Genomic DNA, 20,766 nt, shown 5'->3' on the forward strand with positions numbered 1-20,766 from the left:
ATGCATACCTTCATCTTCCAATACACCTGTATTCTTTTTTTCTGGCAAAAATCAGGAGAGACAGAGCTCAGGGCATTCTGATAGCACCCTTCTGACCCAAGAGACCTTGGTTTTCTCTTCTACAGAAGTTAGCTGTAGCAGATCCAATTATACTTCCACTTCGTCCGGACCTCCTAGCTCAGGAGCTAGTTTTCCATCCAAACCTGAACCTACTTCAGCTTTCAGCTTGGAACCTGAGTGGAGATTATTAAAGAGAATCTGTATTGTTAAAATCGCACAAAAGTAAACATACCAGTGTGTTAGGGGACATCTCCTATTACCCTCTGTCACAATTTCGCCGCTCCCCGCCGCATTAAAAGTGGTTAAAAACAGTTTTAAAAAGTTTGTTTATAAACAAACAAAATGGCCACCAAAACAGGAAGTAGGTTGATGTACAGTATGTCCACACATAGAAAATACATCCATACACAAGCAGGCTGTATACAGCCTTCCTTTTGAATCTCAAAAGATCATTTGTGTGTTTCTTTCCCCCTGCATCTCTCATGCACTGAAGTTTCAGGCTGCTCTTTTCTTCCTGCAAACAGCTTTGCCCTTGTATGTAATTCTTCAGTATGTGAAAGCCCAGCCAGCTCAGAGGACGATTTATCCAGCTTGTAAAAGATAAGAGAGAAGCTGCTCTAATCTAAATAACACACAGGCGGTGTGCAGAGAGGGGCCTGGAAGGGGGAGTTCATAGCAGAACCACAACACTGAAGAACTTGGCAGCCTTCCAGACACAGGGCGACAAGTCTGACAGGGGAAAGATACATTGATTTATTACAGTGACAGTGATAGTATAAAGTGCTGCAGTAAGCCAGAACACATTAGAATAGCTTTTGGAACTTGTAGGATGATAAAAAACAGGATGCAATTTTTGTTACGGAGTCTCTTTAAAGAGGAAAGGTTTTTCGAATAGACTTTCAGAGACTCTGATTCAGTGTAGGAAGAAGGTCACTAGACAAATGTATTCCAAAATCTGGAACATCTATACGGACTGGTGTTTGAGTGATTCTTGGGACATTCATCACTCAGGGCCCTTTTCCACTAGCAATCGCAATCACAAATCACAAACGCCAGCGATTGCGATTGTGATTTTTCATTAATTCTGTTATGCGATTGCGATTTGCGATTTTCATTTGCATTGCATTATCATTGTAAAAATCGCTCCAGCAAGCGATTGCGATTTGCGATTAGCGATTTCCAAATCGAATCACTGTAGTGGAAAATACTTCTCGTGATTTCTATGATAAAGTAACAACCCTAGCGATTTAAAAATCACTAGCGATTTGCGATTTTGCGATTCAGCAATCACAATCGCTCTAGTGGAAAAGGGCCCTAAGTGTCAGTACTAGAATCCCTTCAAAGTGGTTTCCAGAAAGGACTTAGTATGAGTACACTTAAAGTTCACACTTCAGCTCTCAGTGTTTTTCTGGAAAAGAGATTAGGTGAGGAACAGGATTTCATCAGATTTTTCAGGGCCTTAAAGAGACCGAAACCTGTCATCCGTTCTAAAGTTCCAACCTGGGATCTCAACACAGTACTAAAGGCTTTATGTGAACCACCCTTTGAGCCTATAAAGGACATTTCGGACAAAATGTTATCTTTAAAGATGACTTTTTTATTAGCCTTTCCCTCAGCCAGGCGTATATGCGAACTTCAGACTCTTTCATGCAGGGAGCCTTACTGCATTATAAGTGAGGACAGGGTCACTTTGAAAATGGACATTTCTTTTTTGCCTAAAGTGGTCTCTACTTTTCACAGGTCCCAGGAGATTATTTTACCTTCATTCTGCAACAACCCGACTAATGAGAAATAATTAAGTCTTAATTGTTTAGATGTGAGAAGATGTTTGTTACAATATTTAGATCGTACCAAAGATTGGAGAAAGTCAGAAGCCTTGCTTGCTCTTTTTTCAGGTGCAAACAAGGGAAAATAGACTACCAAGTCTACTATAGCAAGGTGGATCAGACAGGCCATTGCTCTTGCCTATGTACACCAGGGAAAACAGTTCAATGTTCCAATTAAAGCCCGTTCTACTAGGGCAATTTCAACTTCTTGGGCAGAAAGAGCAGGAGCGTCAATAGAACAAATTTGTAAGGCTGCTACCTGGTCAAATCATAACACATTTGTCAAGCACTACAGATTAGATGTTCTTGACAGTTCAGATTTAGTGTTTGATAGAAAGGTATTGCAGGCAGTTGCCCCCCCCCCCCCCCCCCCCCCAAATGAGTCCTCTTGTTTGTCATCTCAGGGTTTCTGTCCTGAGGACATCCTGGGAAAGACCAAAATTACTTACGGTAATGTCTTTTCCAGGAGTCGGAAGGACAGCACCCTGTTATACCCACCCGTGTATATTGATAACATTATTTAAGCATCATTGGTGTGGACTAATCTTCTTTATAAGTGAGGAGGTATGTGTGGATGCTGCTTATATGCCCTGCCTGCCTAATGCATATTCAGTTGTTTAAAGAGGAGCTGTTAGGTATAGGGTCTCAGAGAAAAAAAACATATATCAGTAGCTAAATATTGGCTGTACTTACATTACATATGCATTTCACTGTCCACGTTTGGATTTCACAGAATTTTTATATAGTATTTGCAGAGAATGATGCTCCTGACTGCTCATGGCAGGTTCCATGTTTGTCTGTCTACTATGAAGCCAATTGTGATGTAATATCCTCCCTCCTTCATGATGATTCGAACAGGGTCAAAGATCCTAATGGTTCATGATCTGGACAACACTATTGTGCAGTGAATATTAATTAGCCATGTGGCTAGGAACAATAGCGACTCATGCAGTATACTCTAACGGAACATGTGCCCTGTGATTTTTCAGTGCTGTGATATTACAAGCTGCCGTAACATTAGCCTGTAACTTCCCACTGTGAAAGCAGCCTTAGGGCGTGATAGGGAAATGAAGGGGGAGGACCGAAGGTAGTGCAGAGTGGGGAGAAGAAGCAGCCCCAGAATGCTTTGCAGTATGTTATGCGGCCTGGCGGCCTCCTTACGAGCTTGGGAATAACCAGCCTCGCTGTTCAGCACACATAAATAAGAGAGATTTTTAACTTCAGTATTGCCTTTTTGGCTTCCTTCTAAACTGGAGAATAGAGGTCTAAATTAGCTTTTGCAGCCTGACAGTTACTCTTTAGGCTGCATTTCCACTTGTGCGGTGCGGAATCGCCGGGAAATCGCCGCAGACGAAATCGCATGCTGGTGCGATTTTGCATGCGTTTTTTCCCGCGATTTCGCATAGGGTAGTAGGTGGGCGATTTTAACCATGTCACTGCCTGTGTAAATTAACATTACCTCCTATGCGAAATCACGGGGGAAAACGCGTGCCAAAACCGCATGCGATTTCCCTATTGAGATACATTATATGCGATTCGCTTAGCGGTGTGCGGGGAGCGAATTCTGACGGCTCTGCCGTGCAGATTATCCCCGCACACAAAAACGCTCAGCACAACGCACAAGTGGAAACAGGCCCAACATCTAGCTTCCTGTCCAGATTGAATAGAGGGAGACAAGTCTCAGGGTTGCTGTCCTTCTGACTCCTGGAAAAGACATTACCGTAAGTAATTTTGGTCTTTACTTGCGTTTTTCTGCATTTGCACTTTGCACGTATGAATCACAAGTGCAGTTTTTTTTGTGTTTTACTTGCGTTTCTGATGCGTTTTATGCAAATTTTTGGGAATGTGGCCGGTATAAAAACACATTTTCGATGTCCTCTCTGGCTCGTCACTAGCAAGGCAACAGGAAGCGGAAATTCATTATCAAATTTTTACAAAAACACATTAAAACAATGCAATGAAACGCTATACCTCTGAGTCACCATTGACATACATTAAGTGCATTTTAGATGCGCTGTGGAAAAATATGCCGCAAGTTCTGCGTTTCAAAAACGCACATTGCAGAACACAAACAAATGTGCTTTTTCATGCGACTTATATTATGTGTGTTTCTGCCTAGTGTGTTCTTATCCAAAGGGCTGGGGCCTATATAGAGTAAGAAGCTATTTTTTTATCCACTGAAGTTCATCTTTAACCTATTTTAGTTCCTGGACGTAGAAACTACATCCAGGAACCATGCGCGCTCCCGCGGCCGATCACATGCATGCACGCGTGTTCCCGGCCCGCGGTTCGTTAGCCAGGCAATCAGTGAATCGGGCTATGGTGCCCGATCACGGATTCCTCTCCCCCCGCTGAAAAAGCGACAGCTTCTCTCGGAAGCTGCGCCTTTTCTGGCTCTTGCGTCCCTCTAAGCGTATGTTACGCTTAGAGTAACGTCATGTAAACAAACTCATGGCCACCATCTTGTGGCCAAAAAGTAATACAACTAAAAGTAAAAAAAATTAAAATCAACACACATTTACATTATAAACCTATTGTTTACATCCCACCCTCCCAAAACTACCCAAATAAAATGTTTAATATAAAAAAAAAACATTACAATAAAAAAAACATGTAAATATTTACCTAAGGGTCTAAACTTTTTAACCACTTTAGGATCCTTGGTACGCATATCCACGCCCCTTTAAACTTCACGTGCGGATCAGGGGCGTAGATTTGCGTACTGCTGCCTTACCGTCGCATTCACGATCCCCGCCCTGTTTTCCGCCGATCCACCGTCGCAGCCCCCGCCATCTGTGATCAGGATGTGAGAATCTTTTGATTCTCAATCCCGATCACCGTTCCCGTGTCTTCGCAGAGCTTTTTAAAAGTCGCATAAGCTCTGAGACCACACACTTCTGTGTTCGGCTGTGTTCTATTAACCCTTCTGGCGGTTTGGCAAAATCCACCAGGGGGCAGCAAATACGTTTTTTTTTTATTTATTTTTCATGTAGCGAGACGAGGTCTCGCTACATGATAACCGCTGCCCAGCGGCATCCCCCCAGCCCCTCCGATCGCCGCCGGCGATCGGAGATCAGGAGATCCCGTTCAAAGAACGGGATCTCCCGGAGGGCTTCCCCCGTCGCCATGGCGACGGGGCGGGATGACGTCACCGACGTCGTGACGTCAAAGGGGACTCCGATCCACAACACGGCGCTGCCTGGCACTGATTGGCCAGGCAGCGCACGGGGTCTGGGGGGGGCGGCTGCGGCGACGCGAATCGGCGGGTAGCGGCGGCGATCGGACACTGCACGCAGCTAGCAAAGTGCTAGCTGCGTGCAGCAAAAAAAAAAATTATGCAAATCGGCCCAGCGGGGCCTGAGCGGTGCCTCCCGGCGGCATAGCCCGTGCTCAGCACGGGCTTACCGCCAGGGAGGTTAATAGAAACACGGTCTCAATAGCACCATCTTGTGGCCAAAAAGTAAAATACACCTATTTATGCCACTATACTGTTTTCCATAGCAAGTTTATAATTATTATTTTTTTATTTTATTGCTTTTAACACCTTCCATCCCTGCCCCACAGTTACAGAAATAAAACACTTGTTAAAAAATTTTTTAAAAAAATTACATCATTTAATTTTTTTTACATACCGGTAAATAGTTACCTTAGGGACTTTTGTAATACGGATGTCATGAGTATATTTTTTCAAAAAAAGTTCTTGTAATAGGTGAAAAAGTATTAAAAATCCCTAAATGGAAAAATGCTCCTTCATTTCCAGTTAAAATATTATCACTATACATTGTACTAGGGACACAATTTAAACGTTGTAATAAACCGGACAAATGGGCAAATAAGATGTGTTGGTTTTATGTACCAAAGCACATTTTATTTTAAAACGATAATGGCTGAAAACTGAGAAATAATCATTTTTTTTTCTTTTTTCCTTATTATTCCCTTTACAATGCATATAAAATAAAATAATTCAGAGCAAAAACTACCACCCAAAGAAAGCATAATTTGTGGCGAAAAAACAATATATAGATCATTTCAGTGTGATAAGTAACAATAAAGTTATCGCTGAGTGAATGGGAGGAGCGCTGAAATGTGAAAGTTGTTTTGGTTTTTAAGGGGAAAAACCTGTGATCCTGAAGTGGTTAAATATCAATGTAAAGATGAAATATTTCTATTTTTTTTTTTATTTTAAACTTGTAAATAGTGATAGATGCAAAACGGAAAAAATGCACCTTTATTTCCAAATAAAATATTGTCGCCATACATTGTGATACGGACATAATTTTAACGGTCTAATAACCGGGACATATGGGCAAATACAATACGTGAGTTTTAATTATGGAGGCATGTATTATTTTAAAACTATAATGGCTGAAAACTGAGAAATAATGAATTTTTTCAGTTTTTTTCTTATTCTTCCTATTAAAATGCATTTGCAGTAAAGTGGCTCTTAGCAAAATGTACCCCCCAAAGAAAGCCTAATTGGTGGCGGAAAAAACAAGATATAGATCAGTTCATTGTGATAAGTAGTGATAAAGTTATAGGCTAATAAATGGGAGGTGAACATTTCTCAAGTGAAAATGACAGAACGCGAATGGGTTAAACTGCACTTTTGGCTTTCCTCCACCCGGCTTTTACCATCAGTCTCTCTCCTGGGCACAGATGAGGCCTGCAGAGCTGACCTTTTCATGATCATGTCTCATCTCTTTCAGGAAAAGTCTAAACCAACCTCGTATGCACTGTTCCAGGCAAGAGGCCCCGGGGGAGCCTCCCTGCTCATCGAACTCCTGACAGACAACACCAGCCGATCCTTTCTAGACTTGAAACGTCTCCTGATCAAAAATGGGTAGGTGAAGTGTGATTGGTGGAGGGGAGGGAGTATTATTACAACCCCTTATCATGTAGCTGTCTCCTGACTGGAAAATCCACCAGTCAGGATTCACAGCTTTCGTAAATTGGCACAACAGCATGAGGTTTTTATGCTCTGGCGGTACAGACCGGCCGAGGCCCTTTTTCTTCAGTGGGCGGGGCTACACGCAGGAGCCCTGGCTGATACGGTGCTTCAGTGATACATATACCTAACACAGTTTACCAAACTCAAAGGGATCGAGTCGCAAGAGGAGCGCCTTAAAATAATTTCTACCTTCACCAATACGGCTTCATACAAATCTGCATTTTTCTGAATCTATTAAAATAGGGAAACAACAACCTATATGCTTTACTAAATTGAAAATAGTTTTGAGAACTAAAAAAAGCAACTTTAGCTTATTCAATTTACTTCTTCTAAGTTTTCTCCCAGGCGATATTTTATATATCTATCCATAAAATGCCTTTTAAAGGGAGTCTGAAGTGATTCTAAAAATAAAAAACAGATACTCGCCTAAGAAGAGGGAAGGCTCTGGGCTGGTCCTTGCGTTCCCCTGCAGGCTCCCCGTTAGGAGTCCACAACGGTTCGGTTTTGGACTGCTCTCTTCCAGGTTGGGCTGGCTTCAGCGGTCTTCAGAAGCACTTGGGCTTCCGAAGACTGGCTGCTCCGTGCTACACACGCACGAGCCGCCCTCTCTTGAGCACTCACGCTTGTGCAGTATTTAACTGCTCTGCGACCTCCTAATGCCGATGGGCGGTCGCAGAGTGGCTCCCCCAGGACTGCCTAATGCTGATTGGCGTCATGGCGGTCTCACGAGATTTGGCTGTGAACAAGCTCTCGGGCGAGTGACGTTCACTGCAGAGACACATAGGGGCCCACAGGGAACAGCCAGCCGTGATCGGAGCTAGCAGGCTGATTAACAGAAAAAAAAGATAAAAAACACGTGTACAGCACTGCGGTTTAGCGCAGCGCTGTGCAAATCAATACCTTATTACTAAACTGGGCTCACAATCTAATCCCTTTCATAGGCGTATGTCTATGTAACTATAGTGTATTGTATGTATCTTAGTGTAAGGCCAATTGGGGGGGGAGGAGGGGCAGCAATCAGAGACCACCAACAGAAAGCTCTGTTGGTGGGAAGAAAAGGAGGCAAGATTCATTTGGCTGCTAAGTTGTATGGCTGTGCAATGAACTGTTAAAGATGCACAGTGCTGAATTGTAAAAAATGGCCTGGTCACTAGGTGTGTGTAAGCCTGTGGTCCTTAAGAGGTTAAAACAGAAGGTGAAACACTTTCTCCTGGGAGAAAAAGTCAATTGAATAAGGGTCATAGTGGTTCATTCCTTAAAGAACATGAATCTTAACGTTTGCAGATAGCGCATTTTAAGATTACGGGAATTTACGTAGCGACTTACGCAAATAGCGTAATGTGCTACATACATGCGCCACTTACGTTGAGTAAACTGCATAAATGACGAGTGTGCTATCTGCATATGTGAAAGGGTACCTTAGCCCTTACTAAATTCTGAAATGGACGCCGTGTGTGTGTGGGGGGGGGGGGAGGTGGAGATGTGGTGGCCCGGCATCTCTCGGTTCATCATAAAAAGCTCCGGATACAATGCAGGGGTCGGCACAACCGCAGTATGTCTGCGGGAGTATGCGCACACTCCCGTAGGAAGATTTAGCCAGCGTGCATACTCTTTTTGGTGCCCAAGCAGACATGCTACGCATGCGTTTACAGTATGTCCGGGTCAGACGGCATGCATGCACGCCGGCTACGTCTTCTCGCAGGAGTGAGTGTGCGCGTACTCCCACAGACATACTGCGGCTGTGCCGACCACAACGCTGTACTGGGACCTTTTTATGAAGAACAGAGACAGACACCAGGCCAAAGGAGGTGCGGTTAGCCTTTGCGCCCCTCCCCCCACACACAGGGCGTCAATTTCAGAATTTTGTGAGGGCTAAAGTATCCTTTAAAGTGAACCAGAGACGAAGCACCCTCATGTATTTTACCATATATATCAGTGGGAACATTAGAGGAAACACCTACCCTGCTCTCTGTTTCATTCTTCACTGCCCAACCTGCTTGTTAACAGCCCTGATAAAATCCCAGACTGAGCATTCAGTCTGGCTTTGCTCAGGAATCATTATAGCGGAGTCTTTCTTCTTTGATGTCTTTTCGAGCCCAAGCCTCCCCAATTCTGGCTCTGCTATAATGACTCAGCTATAATGATTCCTGAGCAAAGCCAGACTGAATGCTCAGTCAGGGATTCTTATCAGGGCTGATAACAAGCAGGCTGAGCAGTGAAGAATGAAACAGAGAGCAGGGTAGGTGTTTTCTCAGTGATCTATATATGGTAAAATACATGAGGGTGCTTCATCTCTGGTTTACTTTAAGATTAAAGTTCTTTAGTGAATCAACCCCACTCTCTCTCTCTCTCTAAATGACTCACCTGGAACTAATATATTATGCCTGGTACACACCATGCAATTTCTCATCAGATAGATGGGTCAGATCAGTTATTTCCAACAGGTCTGATCTCATTTCTGATTGATTTTCCGATCACTTCTTTACAAAATCGATCAGAAAAGCAATCGGAAATCAGATTGGACCTGGCCGAAATAATCGATTTGACCCATTTATCTGAGGGGAAATTGCATGGTGTGTACCAGGCATTAACCTCCTTGGCATTCTGATTCTTTCCGGATTTTAGGGTCTAAAAGCAGTACAATTTTTTTGCACCCTTTCAGACCCTAAAACCTGGAAAAAATCATGCTGCCAGGCCAGGGAGATCTGCAGCAGTTCCAGCAATCGCTCACCTCCCTGGCTCCAGCGCTGCAGTTATACCTCCATCCTCCGGGTGGCGCTGCAACTCTAAAGTGAGATTGCCGGCTGTTCGTCATGACGACAGCCGGCGATCTCACCAGCAGGAAGCAGAGCCCCGGAGGAGAGGAAGAAGAATGGCGGCCGACGTCAGGATCCCCGGGAGGTATGTAGAAACCTATGTAGAAAATGCACACAGCCTCCGGCGGCTACACCGAGCAGAGGACGGGATCACCGCTCTTAGCTGCGGGTTTCTGCCCCGAACCTAGCTCGGGATAACCGCCCAGGAGGTTAAACTGGTTAATCTCGTATTTAATTCCTAAGTTCCATATACTTGCTCCAATGTGACATGTTTTCTGCCGGCTCTGTGTAGAGATCAGTCATGAGTCTTCTTTGTTTTCAATGCTGTCTGCAGAGGAACAGCGACAGATGGAGCTCTGCACTGCTTCACTAGGAAGGGTGTTGTGACAGTGCAGCCCTATGATAAGGATGGCAGTCCTGTGTCAATGGAACAGGCTCTGGAGTTTGCCATTCATGCCGGAGCAGAGGATGTCCAGGAAGCATTAGATCAGGAGGACAAGGATGTTTACAAGGTGAGATGGGATGTTCTGGTATTACAGTGGAACTTGCAGAGCAGATTACACTTGCTTATTTCATTACATTATGCATTCATTATATCAGAGGGCGTGGAGGAGCACAGAGGGTGGGGTAGCACAGGTGAGCACTGGATGCGATCAAGCTTTTGTCAAAATAGATATAAAGGTATGCTCTGCTGGAATGTTGGGCTGTGGAGGATCTCGGGGTTCACACTGCGCGCGTTTCCAGCCGCGTGCAGGAGGCAGACACGCACGACATCAGACAGTGCATAGAGTGCACTGTCTGATGTTCACACTGCATACGGTCCGGGAACGCCTGCTGCACGCGTTTATTGCAAAAACACGTGGCTGTCCCATTCACTTTCCAGTGATGGGATCAGCCACGCAACGCACACAAACGCGGATGGTGTGCGTTTGCATGCGTTGCGTTGCGTTACGCACGCATGGCATTCCGTGTTTGTGATGTGAACAGGGCCTTAAGTTCTCTTTTTGGGTTTTATTTAACCTCCTTAGCGGTAATCCCGAGTCAGGCTCGGGACGGAAATCCACAGCTCAGATTGGTAATCCAGTGCCTGAGTGAGTTATATGCAGGAGCTGCTGCAGATCTCTCTGTGGTATGTTTTTTTCCTTGTTTTATAGCGTCTAAAAGCTTGTAAAAAAAATTGCACGGCTTTTAAACCCTAAATCAGGAAATAATCATAATGCCAGGGAGGTTAAAATAAAATCGCACTTTTTTTTTTTCACACTCAATGTACATTTCGTACCCCCACTTAATCAAATGTGCTTCATTGAAGCCCACTTATGTTGGGATCATTTTGCATCATCGCTTGATAATTTTTATTTGCTTAATAAGGGCCCGTTTCCACTATCGCGGGTTCCGCCGCGATTCCGCAGAGTTTCCCCGCACATGAATCGCACAGGGAAACTCTGCCATAGGGGATAACGGCGCCGCGTCCCCGAATCGCTTGCGGGAGTGATTCGGCCGGAACCCCCCGCAGAATTCGCGGCGGAGGCTGCGAATCCCATAGCCGTGCATGGCACGGCTCATGGGATTCGCCTGCGATTCCCGCCCACCCGCTCAGTGCCGGCGTGCATCTCGCAGTAGTGGAAACGAGCCCTAAAGAGAAAAAAAAATCAAAAAGAGATTAAAAACATCAAACTTGTTCTTTGACAGACCAAACTATAGATATTACCAAAACTTATGTACGCCGAGTTCAATCATCCTTCCTTACCTCAAACACTCCCCATTCATTCCCTTTCCTCAATATCCTCCCAATATCCTTTCGCCGGGCGGATCGCTCAAACTCACCCTTATCAAGCGAACGACAGTCTGCACACACGCCCGATTTAGCGAGCGAACGACGGGACGTTCAAACGACCCGTTGTTCGCGGAAATCCGACGTGTGTATGGGCCTTACAGAGGAGGTCAATTAACTACAGAGGAGGTAACTTAACCTCCCCGGCGTTCTATTGAGATCGCCAGGGCGGCTGCGGGAGGGTTTTTTTTTTTAATTAAAAAAAAATCTATTTCATGCAGCCAACTGAAAGTTGGCTGCATGAAAGCCCACTAGAGGGCGCTCTTGTTGCATATTTCTGATCGCCTCCGGCGATCAGAAGTTACAAGGGCCGCGATGAGTGGCCCTCCTTGTTTTGCTTTTCTCGTCGCCATGGCGACGAGCAGAGTGACGTCATGGACGTCAGCCGACGTCCTGACGTCAGCCGCCTCCGATCCAGCCCTTAGCGCTGGCCGGAACTGATTGGTCCGGCTGCGCAGGGCTCGGGCGGCTGGGGGGACCCTTTTTCACTGCTGCTCGCGGTGGATCGCCGCAGAGCGGCGGCGATCAGGCAGCACACGCGGCTGGCAAAGTGCCGGCTGCGTGTGCTGCTTTTTATTTGATAAAAATCGGCCCAGCAGGACCTGAGCGGCAGCCTCCGGCGGTGATGGACGAGCTGAGCTCGTCCATACCGCTCAGGAGGTTAAGGACTGAAGAGATAAGATAACTCTCTCACTGTGTGGAGGTAAGTTTTCTCTCGCCTTATTATCTCCAGCATGATCTTAGTGAATTGAGGTCATTGTCTTCTCCTTTTTGACTGGGCCCAAAACTGCCACCGTGGCATCTATACCACTAACTGGGGTTATACATTTTTGGATGAAACACTCAATTTCCCTCTAAAAAAGTTGTATTGTTGAGCAGTGCCATAGCATGTGCAATAAATTCCCCACCTCAGCTCCACATCTCCAATACTGTTTGTTATCTTTTAAGTTCATCTGATAAAGTCTTTCAGGGGTAAGATACCACCTGGAGACTATCTTGAATTGTAGTAACTGAATGCTGGTATTTCTAGATACCCAGATGTTTGGTATGAGATTGTCCCATACGAGTTCATCTAGTTTCTCACCAAATTCACTTTCCCATTTTTCTCTGTATAAGATTGTGCTCTGTTCTCGGGAACTGCCTTATCTTTGAATTTTCCTCTAATTTATTTAGTTTGCATCTTATTGGTCCATCTTTTTTCTTCAATTCCGCAAGGAAACTTTTTATACTTGTAGTCTCCCGAATTTAGTACTAGAGGCTTTCCCTTGTGTTATGCCAGTTATTCTTATATCCACATCTAGTTTATTCCTTAGTAACCAACCTCGTTGCTTTGCAGGGGTAAATTCTGAATTATTTAGGATTGACATTAACGGAGGTGTAACTTCGACCTGAATTTTAATGTAGTTTACAATTTCTTTTAGTGAGGATAATGAATGGATTATCTGAATTCCTCAGAGCCTTTCGGATTCTTTTTTTTATCCTAGGACAGTGCCCCTTGCATAGCCACACTTTCATATTCCATCGTAACCCATATTTTATTACAGGATCCTTTCCTCCATTCTAGCATTCTTCCTAACAACAAAATAGCCTGGTAGTTCCTTGAGAGGTTAGGCGCTGCCAAACCCCCCTGTTTTTTATCCTGGTGATTTTTTTTATATCCTAATCTTGCCACTTTGTTTCTCCAGATATACATTGAAAAGATTTTATGTAGGGCAACAAACCAATTCGGAGGTATGTTTACTGGAATGTTTTGTAGTTTGAAGAGTAGTCTTGGTAATAAATTCATTTTTATTACATTTATTCTCCCCAGAGAGTTAAATCATTGTAATTCCCACCGTTTTAGCGTACTTATACAGAAGTCTAATTCACTACCAAGATTACTATCAAAAAGATGCTGCGTGTCACTACATATGTTTACCCCCAAATATTTGATACATAAATTTTCAAGAACCGCACCATCAAAAGTCCAATTTTATTGTTGTATCAAAATCATAAAAACATGATAAAATAGCATGGGTACATGGCAGATGACACACAGGCGTTTCGGACCATTACAGTCCTTTCTCAAATCATCATAGACCCACACTAACACTCCCCATTAAAACTCATGTTTATCTAGCAAATTGGAGGACCACATAGAGAACTGATTCATTAATGTTCCTGCATATGTATGAGAAATGTCCACCAATCAGATACAACCCAGGAGCTGTGACTGCCCAATCATCATGCAGCCCACGGATAAGTCACTACAAAAGTACTTTCATCAAATATAAAACACAACCTGTGACACTCTCCACTTGTCACCATTGTAATATTCTACAAGGGACTTACGTTTTCAGATCATAGTGTCCACAAAAGTTATGTATAGACTTTCATCCATAATGGCTCTCCACAGTCCCCTCCCATCCAATGAGATAGAGGCCGACAGCGTCCGCAATGCGAAGGACTTCATATCATCCAATCATATGGAGCCAGTGCTTCCCACAGGCAGAGCGGCCAATCAGCCGCATGCCAACAGCGTCCGCATTGGCAAAAAGTTTCTGCGGAGAAGGCAGGAATGGGCGACGCCACAAGGGGCGTGGTAAACCACCGCCCATCAGCCACAGGCGACCTCCCACAGGCGAAACCGGTCAATAGGCCGTGCACCGACAACGTCCGCACTAACAGAAGTCTCTGCGGAGACGACGAGAGTGCTGGAATAAGCCGGCATCGTCACAAGGGGCGTGGCGACCCGCCGGCACCGTCACAAAAAAGCGTAATAGGGTCATCACTCATATAGACTACGCCCATCCCCACACTCGTCAAATGACCAGCCGGGGGGCGCAGCTCAACACATAACATAAGCTATTAGGAAGTGGCCAATCACAGGGCACGTAAACAGACATCACATGTCCCAGAGGCCACCGTCCCAGCGACACAAAAACGCCTATTAATCCTGTATTGGAAGAGGACTGCAGAGACCCATATAACTGGCTACACAATGATGGCAATCAAAAAAATATAATGAGAAACTCATATTTACCCACATCATCACAACTGTTATCAGCTCCCAGGACTGTAGCCCCTGTGGAAACAAAATATCACACATATTATACAAAATCACAAATCGTATTCAAATTAAACCAGATAAATCATAATCTCTATTAAGACCCTTAGGTTCAATTGTATCCTGCTTCTTTATGCAATAATTTTCTCTTAATGCTAGCAATTTATGTCGATCTCCCCCTCTACGTTGTATTGGTATGCCCTCAATTACCTGAACCCGAAGTTGTGACAATCGGTGGCCTTTTTCACAAAAATGACCCGAAACTGACCGTTCCCGATTTTGATTCCTAATATGCGATTTATGGGATGATAATCTATCCCTCAAGGGTTGGGTGGTTTTACCCACGTATCCCAGCCCACAGGGACATTTCAAAAGATAAACAACAAATCTAGATTCACAAGTGTACATACCCTTAATCTTAAGTTGAATCCCCCGGCTGGGGTGGGTAAATACATCCCCCTTCACAATGTAACTACATAGGTGACATCCCAGACAGGGAAACGTTCCATGTCTACTTGTCACCTCATTACCAATAGGACCCAAATCATTATGTACTAATCTATCCCTAAATGATGGTGCCTTTTTAAATGACATAAGAGGCCAGTCATGAAACTTTTTGACAGTTGGAAGTCCCTGCTTTAATATGGGCCAATGTTTGTTTATGATGTGGCTAATCTTTTCTGACAGTACGTTAAAAGTTGTAACACACGGTATCCTCTCTCTAATTCCCAATCTTATACCACCCTGTCTAGAAAAAAATCCACTCCTAGATTTAAATTTAAAATCTTCCTGTAGGCAAACAGCAGATAACCCCGTGCTAAAAATCGATACTTCATCTCCTCAAGTCTGATGAGTCTAGTAGTGGGATCACTCACCAGTGTTCTCCCCAGGATCAATCAGCCGGGCGGAGCGCCCGGGTAAGTTTAATTACCGCCCGGCTGATGAGACTGCATGCCCCGTTGTCTCCGAGCCCAAGTCAAATAAGTTACTGCCCGGCTGATAAATCTGCGTGTCCCTGTCATCGCGAGCTGCAATTGTCCGTCCGGCTGTCAGATGCGCTGCTTCCCCTCTACACTCGAGATCTCGCGCTTCCCTGCGAGCTCGTGCTTTGACAGGCTTAGCAAATAAGAGGTGTGGCATTAGCGCTAGCCGCCTTCTGCAGAGCCGTGTGCCGCGTGCATGTCTGTGAGCTGTGCACTGGGACGTGTGTGTAGAGACAGGCATGTGCGCAGCTCACTGACGGATGAATCCGTCTTGCTCCATATGCAGGCTATGAGATATATATATATATCTCTATCCGGCCCGCAGTGGTTGGCAGCGCGGCGCTGGCTGGCAGAGGTGGATGGTGTGCTCCGGGGGATCAGCAGGGCTGTGCCCTGTTTTGCAGGTACTGAAGCTCGGGGAGACCTTTGGGGAACAGCCGAGGATCAATGTGAGGAGCAATCTGCTGCCATGCTATCTGAGAGGGACCTACCTACCCACCCCACTAACCACTAGTCTGACCTACCTACCCACTCCACTAGTCTGACCTACCTACCCACCCCACTAGCCACTAGTCTGACCTACCTACCCACCCCACTAGTCTGACCCACCTACCCACCCCACTAGCCACTAGTCTGATCTATCTACCCACCCCACTAGCCACTAGTCTGACCCACCTACCCACCCCACTAGTCTGACCCACCTACCCACCCCACTAGTCTGACCCACCTACCCACCGCACTAGTCTGACCTACCTACCCACCCCACTAGTCTGACCTACCTACCCACCACACTAGTCTGACCTACCCACCCCACTAGCCACTAGTCTGACCTACCTACCCACCCCACTAGCCACTAGTCTGACCTACCTAGCCACCCCACTAGCCACTAGTCTGACCTACCTAGCCACCCCACTAGCCACTAGTCTGACCTACCTAACCACTCACCCACCACACTAGCCACCAGCCTGACCGACTTACCCTCCCACTCACCCCACTAGCCTGACTTACTTACCCACCCACCCACTCTACTAGCCACCAGCTTGACCCACTTACCCACCCACCCCACTAGCCACCAACCTGAACTACTTACCCACCCCACCAGCCTGAACTACTTACCCGCCCACCCCACTAGCCACTAGCCTAACTACTTACCCACCCATCCCACTACTAGCCTGACCTACCAACCCACCCCACTAGCCTCCAGCCTGACTTAGTAACCCTCCCACCCCACTAGCCTGACCTAGTAACCCTCCCACCCCACTAGCCTGACCTACTTACCCACCCACCTCACTAGCCACAGCTTGACCTACTTACCCACTACATTACAGTTGGCTACGCTCATGTAATGGTTCCACCCATTTTCCATTTTTTTGTAAACAGGTCAGTAATCAAATGTTCTCCTCTCTGGTCACCCAAGTATCTAGAAAACTAACAGCAAATCATTCACAGTGGACGGTCAGTCTAATACTAGAACATCTGCTGTGCAAATCCTCCACAAAAGCGTCAAGGCTCAAACGCGGCCCCTTCCATAGCAAAAAAATATCATCTATGTAGCGTTGCCATAGCAACGCATGCTTCACAAACAGGGCATTGGAATACACAAAAGCTTCCTCATACAAGCCCATAAATAGATTAGCATAGGAGGGGGCCACGTTCGAGCCCATCGCCGTGCCCCTGCGCTGCACGTAAAATGTGGATTCAAACAAAAAATAGTTGTTCCTCAAAATAAATTCAAGAAGTAGCAACAAAAATATCCTTTGTTTACCATCAAAGTCAGTGCACAGCATCAGGTAAAAATCAACAGCCTCCAAACCTTCCTCATGAGGTATGGAGGTGTATAGACTGCTCACGTCCATCGTGACCAACCACGTGTCATCATCAATATTATCAATTGTGGAGATAATTTCTAGAAAATGTTGGGTATCCCTCAAATAGGATTGTATATTCACCACCATAGGTCTCAGGATTCTATCCAAAAAGATCGCCATATTGGAAAAGATTGAATCAATCCCTGAGACTATGGGGCGACCAGGGGGGTTCTGCAAATTCTTATGTATCTTAGGCAGTATATCTTAATCAAGAATTTTTTAAGGTCTTTATCTATAATGCCATTTTTCTCCGCGTCAGTTACCATTTCCTCAATTTTTAGTCTTAAATTAGGGGTGGGGTCACCTAAAATTTCTTCATATACTTCCTTGTCTCTCAACTGTCTGAGTATCTCTTCCCTGTATCTAGATCTATCCATAATGACAACAGCTCCACCTTTGTCTGCTGCACAGATAGTAATCAATTTATTCATAGAAAGTGATACCAAAGCTTTACGTTCCTGCAAAGAAAGATTAGTAGTAATATTTTTACACTTTTTAGCTTCAAAGTCTGCCTGTAAGCTATAAATATCTTTCTGCACCTGATCAACATATGCATTAATCACCCCATGTGACGAGGGTATAAACTGACTGGTGTTTCTCAATCCCCACTCTTTTAATTGTAGACAATCATTTCTCTGTCCCTGTGGTTGGGCAGAAAAGTAGCCACTTGAAAAAAAGTGTTTCAGTTTCAATGATCTGAAAAACTTAGTCAACTCTAAATCTAATTGAAAAAAATCAAGAAAATTGCTCGGGCAAAAGGATAATCCAAGATTCAGGACATGACGTTCAATGTCTGTAAGTTCATACGATGAGATGTTGACAACCAAGTCCACCGGGACTATGTTCTCTTCCTTAATTGCATCTTGGAGTTCTCTTTCAATTTTTCTTTGTTTTTGTTTTTGGAACCTTTTTCCTCCCCTCCGCTTGTGCTGTCCGATTGACCGGACTGCTCGTCCGTAGTTGGTAAAAAATCAGATGACCCTTTATCTCCCTCATTGGGGGTTTTTGGTTTCTTCCGGGGGTTCTTAGGTTTAACAGGTCTCGGGCGTCTATATTGGCCATCTCCTACTCCCCTCTGCCAACGATATACGTAACCCGTACTGTAATCCTGTATATCTCTATTGAATTTGCCCCCTTTCACCTCCTCCAATGATGTTTCATACGCTTTCAGGGTCTGTTGTAAGGAATCTTTAAACTTTTCAAAATCCTCTTTCTCCAACAATTCAGCCAAGGTAGTGAATTTGGCATTAATCTGCTCCTCAATTAATGGAAGTTCTTTCATAATCTCTTGGACTGTACACAGCATAGCGTCAAACGCTGCCCGATTCCATATGAACTCCCATCTTCCACAGTAATCCTTATTCTTGGGAAACAGGATGGGTGCCACCTGAGCTCTGATCTGTCTCGGTATTTTGCCATCTCTATAGTATTCCACCAAGGTTTTGGCGTGTAGGTCTAAGTCAATGTATCTCTTTTTCAAACCATCCAGATCACGTTTAATCATCTTAGGGTTCGGTTTTTTTAAGGAAACCACCACTCACAGGTACCATAGCGACAATGCTAGCAGCTTGTTCCTGCGAATAGGCAAAGGATTTGCTAGATGCTCTGTCACCCAGGTCTTCCATTGTGCAGGCAACGACACTCCGTATTATAATTTAGGCAAAATTGCTGCTGCACCAATGGTTAACAATATGATGTGCTAGGATCCACTCTGGAGCACCGAGTATCAGTCCATAAATTTTCAAGATCCGCACCATCAAAAGTCCAATTTTATTGTTGTATCAAAATCATAAAAACATGATAAAATAGCATGGGTACATGGCAGATGACGCACAGGCGTTTCGGACCATTACAGTCCTTTCTCAAATCATCATGGACCCACACTAACACTCCCCATTAAAACTCATGTTTATCTAAAAAATCTCTATGTGGTCCTCCAATTTGCTAGATAAACATTGCCCAAATATTTGATATAGTCATTGCGCCACTGTATCTTATGTTTTCTTATTACGGTACTTTCTTTTTGGTGTCACTACTACAGCCTAGGTTAAGAGCCATCGTTTTTGTTATATTTATTTTATAATTTGCGTAATCCCCAAAAATTTTGGCTAAACTAAGCGTTTTTCCTATTGATGTTCCTGGGTTTGTTAATGTCAAAATTACATTGCCCGCGTATGCACATATCTCGCGCTCTTCCTTACCCAGTCTGAAACCTTTAATATCCCCTTCCACCTGTATGGTCTGGCTAAAGGTCTCCAGTACCAGATTAAATAAGCATGAGGAAAGAGGACTGCCCTGCCTGACCCCATTTGTCAGTTTAAAGAATTCTGAATGGAAACCGTTCACATTTATACACGCAGTTTGATTTGTGTACAATTGTTTAATCCTGCCAATAAAATTTTCTCCCAATCCAAATTTTTTCCACGAAGCATAAAACTGCACTTATTATTATGCACAGGTATGAGAATGTATACTCGACCCTTCTTTGGCCTTCTCAATGTTGCAGGTCGCTCTGCCTGCCTCTCTCAGCTTCCACTTTTCCTCCACGACATGTCCACAGAAATCCTATAGATATGTCTGTTTTTGAAGAGGAAGAGCGGGTGGGCAGAAGAGCAGCACAGAGCAACTTGCACATTCAAAATTAAAGTCTTGAAGTATTCACATATATCTTATCATTGTCTCATTTTCCAGTACATCTGTGAAGTGTCCTCCTTACGAGATGTCCGCTCCCAGCTCGACACCCTGGGCATGGTGCCCATTTCCTCCGGTCCAGAGTATTTACCCAGCATCACTGTCCAGCCAACAGACTCTGACAAGGAACAACTCTTCCAACTCCTGGAACTGATCAACAACCATCCTGAAGTTTTACGTGTTTATGACAATGTTGAATAGCACAGGTGTGGACAAATTAATGTTACAATCAGTAGTCAGTCCATGTAGTCCAGAAACCACTAACAAGAATCAAAAATTGAATGAAGAGAGAGCTGCCAGTTGTAATTTTGAAGGCATATTGGCTGCATGGCTCCTGGTAATGGACAACAGATGCTGCTGCCATATTTAAAGGGTATCTGAAGTGCCATGAGGAGATAAAAAACCTCCTAAATCCCACCTCAATAGAGTCAAATAGGTTTTCCTCTAGTCATGAGCTGTGGACGTATGCATCCGGACTGGGCAAGCGTGAGTAAGGTCCTTACATGCCCAGCAGAACAAAGCACTCATGCATGGAGGAAAAAGGCTGTGCATGGGTAGGTGTGTTGTACTGGGCATGTGTGGACGTTACTTGCGTTACATACTCAGTACGGATGCACCCATCCATGACTGGGGGCATGGCCAAGAGATGAAAGGACCCTGTGCTGGAACAGTGGGCTGTAGGAGGATCCAGGAAGCT

General features: G+C 44.7%; 1 protein-coding gene across 1 annotated transcript in view; it reads left to right on the forward strand.

Moving 5' to 3' along the window:
* LOC137541268 (translational activator of cytochrome c oxidase 1-like) overlaps nt 1-20,357 on the forward strand; it is a 63,602-nt gene extending 43,245 nt beyond the window's left edge. Inside the window, exons 4-6 of the mRNA XM_068262485.1 lie at nt 6,593-6,726; nt 9,985-10,162; nt 20,070-20,357. Coding sequence (XP_068118586.1) covers nt 6,593-6,726; nt 9,985-10,162; nt 20,070-20,270 — 513 coding nt within the window. The 3' untranslated portion in view covers nt 20,271-20,357. The remainder of the gene's footprint in view (nt 1-6,592; nt 6,727-9,984; nt 10,163-20,069) is intronic.
* The last annotated feature ends 409 nt before the right edge of the window (nt 20,358-20,766 follow it).

This window comes from Hyperolius riggenbachi, chromosome 12 (genome assembly GCF_040937935.1).
Source record: "Hyperolius riggenbachi isolate aHypRig1 chromosome 12, aHypRig1.pri, whole genome shotgun sequence".
Taxonomy (NCBI): domain Eukaryota; kingdom Metazoa; phylum Chordata; class Amphibia; order Anura; family Hyperoliidae; genus Hyperolius; species Hyperolius riggenbachi.